The sequence below is a fragment of the Semicossyphus pulcher genome, unplaced genomic scaffold (assembly GCF_022749685.1).
Source record: "Semicossyphus pulcher isolate SPU_LCO1_2020_fin unplaced genomic scaffold, fSemPul1.0.p SCAF_21, whole genome shotgun sequence".
NCBI lineage: Eukaryota > Metazoa > Chordata > Actinopteri > Labriformes > Labridae > Semicossyphus > Semicossyphus pulcher.
This window is the reverse complement of record NW_027211695.1, coordinates 14,343,218-14,350,217: the sequence shown is the minus strand read 5'-3', so window position 1 is coordinate 14,350,217 and position 7,000 is coordinate 14,343,218. Positions and strand designations below refer to the sequence as shown.

The 7,000-nt window shown below is 39.7% G+C and overlaps 1 protein-coding gene across 3 annotated transcripts; it reads left to right on the top strand.

Moving 5' to 3' along the window:
• Positions 1 to 322: 322 nt before the first annotated feature.
• LOC138600357 (butyrophilin subfamily 3 member A2-like) lies at positions 323 to 6,152 on the top strand. Of its 3 annotated transcripts, none has more exons than XM_069671730.1 (6): positions 323 to 486; positions 2,178 to 2,513; positions 3,354 to 3,564; positions 4,099 to 4,163; positions 4,505 to 4,615; positions 5,578 to 6,152. In XM_069671730.1, exons 1-6 carry the CDS (start codon positions 429 to 431, stop codon positions 6,138 to 6,140), a joined length of 1,344 nt encoding a protein of 447 aa, XP_069527831.1. In that variant the 5' UTR covers positions 323 to 428; the 3' UTR covers positions 6,141 to 6,152. The 3 variants fall into 3 exon arrangements, with proteins under 3 accessions (XP_069527831.1, XP_069527829.1, XP_069527828.1); XM_069671728.1 differs by having other exon boundaries at positions 4,502 to 4,615; positions 5,581 to 6,152; XM_069671727.1 differs by having other exon boundaries at positions 4,502 to 4,615.
• Positions 6,153 to 7,000: the final 848 nt, after the last annotated feature.

Here is a 7,000-nt window from a genome sequence, read left to right as displayed (position 1 = left end):
CTACAGCTGGTCTGAACGGCCCATTTCAGAGGCGACCTTAGTTTTTAAACATGTAATTCTGGAAAAACACAGAACTATGTAGTTTTCACTGTGAACAATAAACGCCCAAAAATGTGAAATATCAGTAAATGTAGAAAAACTGCAAATAAATGTAAAAAAATAAATGTGTGTATTGATTGATTGCTTTGTGATTTTCTGCAACAGTCATAAAACAGCAACAAAACAAAAGGAATGCTCTGCTCGTTCACGTAAAGGAGCCGGTTCAGAGAGCCGAATCGTCCGTCACCCACTCAGCGCTATGGCAGAAAGTCCCGTGAGCTCCTCCATTACGGGAAGCCTGCAACCGGTTCCCTAACTTTCAGACACTCAATTTTGTTTTCAGCCGGTAATCGATCATTTTTTAAGTATTTCCTCCTCGTAAAAGGAATATGTTCGCCATGCACAGAGCTCTTTTCCTTTTTTGCGCTTTGCTGCTGTGCTGCGACGGTAAGTAGTTTGGTGGAAGATGCCGTGTTTGGTTTGGTTTAAAACGAATAGTACAAGAACATTTCAGTAAACAGATATTGTATTTACTGTGTCTTCATTTCGCACTGCAATTATAAAACTCTAAACTAGTAATGATGCAAAGCTTAAAAAAATACGTCATAGACACTGTCTATGATGCAATACCTTCCCTGATCAAATATGTGTCTACTAAATGCTCTAAATTTAACTTCCTTACTAATAGTTTTGTTCTGGTATTGCTTTAACAACAAGAAGAGGCTGCAGGTACACGAATGCTAATATTAAGTCTGTACAATGTTTACATAGTGCTCCGTTAATGATATGTCCCAAGCCTCTTTAACGTATTCCTCATGGTGATTAAGTTTTCACTTGTATGTCAATTTTGACAAGTGGATTCATTTTAATGAAAGACTTAGGTAGCCTATGTGTCTACTTTAATAATAAAATACCAAATATTGTTAGCAAATAAGTTGAAGTTTTATCTCTGCCTTTTGCTTCAGGTACTATTCAGTTATTTCAATCTGGACCAGTGTGTTCGACTGACACATTTGGAGCTCATATTGTAGCCTACATTGTTTGTGTTGGGACTAGTTCAGCCAACACCCATATTAACTATTTGCAATGGCCTAAATGCCAAAGACGAGTTGAAACCCTGCTCTTTGTCGTGCCATGAAATATGATACTACTCCAACACCCACACAGGTCTGAGCTGTGGTGTGTTGGGAATTCATTGCAAAGAGCCAGATCAAACTTGTATCAACTGCTTTTCGGCACTTAGAGGGGTAACGTAACACTTGGTCTGGTAGATAGCTGCAAACTTTGCCTGTTTCAATCAATCAAGCTAAAGATTTTTATTTGAATAGCGTCAAATTACAGCTAAAGTCATCACATTACAGAGGCCCACATAACTTAGCCATGAGCAATCACTTGGCGACATTTGCATGTACACTTCCCTTTTAACAGGCGGAAACCTCAAGCATAACCAGACTGGTTGTAAGACAGCAATCTGCAACATCTACCAACAATAAGTTAATTAATCTCTTAATGTCTTTTCCAACTTCTTTGCCACATCGCCAAGCCATTAATTTTCCTCCTGAAACAGTAAACCTTTAAAAAGGACTGAAACAGCTGGCAGTTTAAGTTTTTTGAAGAGATGTTCTGATACATTTTTTCCCCTCCCCACTACCTGATGTAGTAAGATGATCTAAGCTGTTTACTACTCTGCTAGTAAGGTTGGGATATGATTGATTTCACTGTTGTAAAGCCTTACTAAGGGTTAACCCATATTTAAGGTAAAACTGCTCCATTCCCAGTTGTAACTATTGGAGAGGAGGAGACCTGCCAAGAACTGGTTCCCATTTAAAACCTTGTGAACCATGAACACTGAAGGTATCATAACCTAAAATACAATGGGGAACCTAGAAACAAGCTAAGCTAACGTTAGCAACAGTCCCTGTAGTTTCTTCAACTCAAGTTTTATAGCAAACTTCGTATGTTTTTAATGGTGTTTGGACAACAATCGAGCTCTATGGCACAGAGGAATAAATAAAGGCTTTTCATACACTCACAATACCCGTGGTTTGCATCAATTCATGTGTAGTGTTGTCTTTTTCATTGGATTAAGTTATGATAAGAAAAATTAAAATTTCTCCTTTTTTTTTATTCCTATGAAGCCTTGGAGAGCAGTGCACCGAGGAGGGTCCTGGCCCTTGCTGGTGAAGCGGTCATTCTGCCCTGCCACACCAGTCACAGCGATAACTTCCCAACAGTGGAGTGGTCCAAGGCAGGTCTGGTTCCAAACGTTGTCGTCCTTTACCGCGACGGCTGCGAGACACACGATATGAAGAATCCTGCCTTCTGGTACAGGACCAGCCTCATCATGAACGAACTGAAGAACGGAAACATCTCGCTGAGGATTTCCAATGTGAAGCTCTCTGATGCAGGGAAATACACCTGCAAGACGATCCACAAGGGAGATCATAAGGACGTTGTACTGGAGCTCGTTGTCGGTTTGTCCAATCATCCATTTATTTATAGTAAAAAGCTATGCAGTTGCATTCCAGCCCCCCAAAGGCTTTTGGTTTTTTAGGTCCACACACCTTATTGTTTTGTCCGCTATTTGTGAATTAGCCTCCAAATTTCCCTGTCACTACGGTGGTCAGGTGTGGTAGGCATGTTTCAATAGTTAAGGATTGTCTTCCTTAGATTGAACAAGTTTTTGTTAAATATTAAGCCACTGAAGACAGTCGGCGTAGATTAGCTGTGGGAAACAGCTTTGCCTGGTTTTATGCAAATGTAGAGAAATTTGCCAATCAGTGGCTCTTAAACTCTGTAATCCTGGGCCCAATATTTTCCTATTTCCGGTCTAAATGACCATTAGGCACAAACAATTTTGCAATTTCTCCAGTAGATTGCTTCAGCCAGCAGCCACAAGTTGAGCGTAATTGTCTTTATCCTATTACTCGGATGCAATCTGATCCAAGCTCGTCCACTATAAGTGTTTTTTTGCCCACTGAATGGCTCAGATTGTTATATTTAGTGACGATAGATGTTCTGAAAGTAGTAAGATGCTTTTTTTAAACAGCGAACAGCCTTTACAGCTGTCTTCTAAAGGCCACCAGACTCCATTGACAAAATTGGTCATTTTACCTCACAGAACACGGGAGTCACTGGTTTACAACTGCCCCAAATTGGTTTGTTTTTGTGTGTTACACAAATATTGTGTTGGATCCAAATTAATTATTTCAAACGATCAGACAAACTGTCCGAGGCAATATTACACCAACAACTTCCATGTTTTGCGAATAGAAAGTTCAAAGGACATACCTGATGTAATTCTTGTTTTTTAGTCGCCGTCTCTGAGCCCAAACTCTCAGCTGTTCCGACTGAGGGTGGTGGAATGACTCTGCTGTGTGAAGCTAACTGCTGGTACCTGGAGCCTGAGATGACATTTCTTGATCGTGGAAACACCATCAATGCTGAGGACCCAAAGTCTGAGCTGGACTCCAGGGGATGTTTCAACATCACAAGGAGAGCGACTGTGCAGACTGCTACCAACAGGTTCGTTTCCAGTTTTTACGCAAAGATTTTACATGAGATGTCGTTTTGCATTATTTAGCTCACCAAATGATGTTATTGTTTCAGTCCCTTCTGTTAGTTAGTCAGCTTACCTTCTGGAAATCTGGTAACTTAGTTCGGGGGTAAATGCTGACATTGGTAAGCTAACATGCTCCAAATGTAGCATAAAATTGGCACAAAAAAAGGATTAATATGAATGTTCATTTATATTTTTTACAAATATATGGAGTCCGGCACATCAACATTTTGAGTCGCTAATTTTCTACTGTGGAGTTAGAAGATGCAGTGAGCACCTGCCAAACTTAATCCTAAGGTAAAGGGTGATAAAAATGTTGAGTTATTTGCATCAAAACGGTTTGAGGGAGAGCCACCTTGTATCAATGCTGGTTTCTGAGGTGAGCAGGTACAATATCTACCGTACCTGGGGTGTGTTCCAGTTTATAGAGTTCCAAAAGGATTTTTCTTCAAGCAGAAAACTCGACATTAAAAATACTGAAACTTGTCTTTTCATCACAGGATCACCTGCAGAGTTCATGAGCCTAACAGGAACCAGACAAGAGTCGCAGAGATTTACATACCAGGTACACTGTAGCCTTAAGAGTCCACCTGTGTCAACTGGATTCACATTTATGCTCCAGCCCTACTTGCTACGTTGCCTTTCACATACAGTTTGTTAATAATCAAAGCTTTATTCTGTATGCAGATAAAATCTGGCTTTTCTTTCATGTCATAATTGGATGGTTGCTTTTCCCAAAGTGTTTCCAAAAGTGTCGTCAGATAAGACAGAAAAAGAAATGCTCATAAAATTTTAAGAGTGTCTTCACCCTTTTAATTTGAAATATTCCCTAATTGTTGAAGTTTAGTCTCTGTAATATTCTGTTATGTAATGATTTCTGCATGGTCTTTATTTTAATTTCAGAAGGCTGCATGAGTTCCTGCACTGCCATCACCATCATCGCTGTTGTACTAGCTGTTTTACTGTGTGGATTAGGCCTGTGTGCAGCCTACATTTACAAGACATACTTCTGTTCTGGTAAGTCGACACTCATTTCTGTTAAGAGGAAAGCGTGATTCTTGTTTGCAGCTGCTACATCCCTCTAGCCTCTTCAGCCAAATACCTCCATGACAAAGATATGTGTAGTATGTAAAAGGAATAATTTGCAAAGAGGGGTCCATTATCAGCAATTTAAGGATGACGTGCAGTATATAGATTCCTGATAATGGACACCTTGAAGTGCATTATCCCTCTTATACCATGGTCGCCAGCTAAAGACAAAAATAAGATGTATGTATGTTTTCATGCGTTTTGCAACCTATATTACATTTTTAACGAGCTGTAAATCTGTTTCCCTCATAACACATAAGGATGTGTCTAATACCTGAAAAACGTATTACCATGCCACAAGGTGTAATTTGATGGAAACTTTGTTCACTACTCTGGTAAATAGAAGGGGTCTTAGATACATCTAGACAATAAGAGGTATTTTAAGCTCATGGAAGTTTGGCTTAGCTTGAGCAAGAAAGCTAAAATGTCTAAACATTTCTTACAGTTGACATACATTGTAAATATACTTTGACAACAAGACTACTAGCTAGCTAAAGAGCTAGCTAACCACCCAAACAAACACATTTACTGTTACCTAGCAAATGGTATGTAATTTGATCGCTAACGTGATCAACAGTATCAGTACATTCAGGGGTCAGTGTACTTCCTGATGTGTAGCCATTAATTTAGAACTTCACAGGTGTCCAATTATGAGGAATAAACTGACACCCTGCAGCCAATCAGAATCAAGTATTCACCCAAACCATGGTATAATTGTGATAACTGCATAGTTTGAAAGAACAAGATGATACAATTGTTGTATGGTTTTCCCAGGAAACATCCTTTTGATGTTCTAATTCTGCTTTCTTTGACGGTGTTTAGAAACAAAACAAAAACTTTAGTAATTAGAGAACCACTAACAGAACATGTGTCTTTTTGTGTTCACACAGCAGAGGAGCAAAAATGGTTAATTTCCCAGCAATTATCACATCAAACTACACCAGACAGGACTGAAGTCTGTTACCCCTGCACAGGAAACCAGGCCGAGGACACCGCTGAGCATCTGAGACACATTGAGGACCTGAGGTCAACACTTCTTGCTAAAGACGAGATCATTCAAAAACCAACCGCACAACTGAATGAAGCCAACTCAAGGCAGATTCCCTGTTCCAGTCCAGAATCTGCAGTCCCAGCACAAAGCTATGATAAAAAACCTGGTGTCTTAAAAGACAATCTAGCGTTCGGGCGTACGACCCAAAGAAGAAGTCACAACCAAAGCTGTCCTGCTCTTTTGATGGATAGCAGTGCTGATTCTCCTACTTCTTCTTCAGCCTCCCCTTCAGAGAAATTGTCCATCGTCCGTACAAAGAGCCTGTCTGTGCACTCTCGAAACCAAGTCAAGCCCAAACGTAGAAACACCACCTCAGTAGTGTCTAGTAACCACTGCAATTATCTGATTGATTTACCTGAAGATAAAGAGCTGTTATTAGATCAGCCTGATCAGGTGAACTGATACAAATTTGGCATGGTGCAGGTTAAACGGATCTTGTTGAACCTTTTAACACTTTGGGTTTCGATCAAATAGCTTTGATATCAGCTTTGTTTCTTACCGCTTAGTGTCTTTTTCAGCAACACTCTTGTTCAATAATTTTCTCAGACAAATATATGTGAAACCTTGATGTAAAGTTTTATCTTTTGTCGACACCTACGTTACGTTAGTTTTCTTGCTATCAAGGCTAACAGCAGGCCAAGCCAAGCGAACCAAATGTTGGCTTATACTAATGCTAACATTTTGGAATGTTTGAACTTTGTCTTGTTAGCCTGAAAACAGTTAAAATAACTAATTAGCATTACCGGTTAATGTTCTGTATCTTTAAATGGATCAAATTTCAGTCGGTGCTTTCCATTTTTGTAAGAGCAGTTCACTCAAGATAGGATTCAGGTCGTAGCAGCCTGTAAATGTTTGCTAAATGTAAAACACTTGACAGTTGCTAGACAGAGATTGTAAGGGAGCGGACGTGTCCACAAAGCCAAACTGAGCAGCGGAAAATACTTAACTCGGTTAGCCTTTAAATGGTTTCAGTCTCAAAAAAGTCTTAAATAACCAAAGTCACAATTTATTGACATATTGTTGTAAGCAGAAGAAGTGCTCATGACATGGCAGTGAATTGAGACGCTGACTAAGCTTAAGCAAGAGTCGATTTATGTGGTAATGAAGGCTACATTAGGGAATCACAGGAAGTTGTTGGGCCATCGTGGGCTGCCAAACAGTTTCAACTTGCCACAGCTTTGATTGTACGAATGTCTGAACTCTACTGGAGGGATGGACACCATTCTTCAAAGCATTGTTTACAAAACTTTATACAGTCCTTC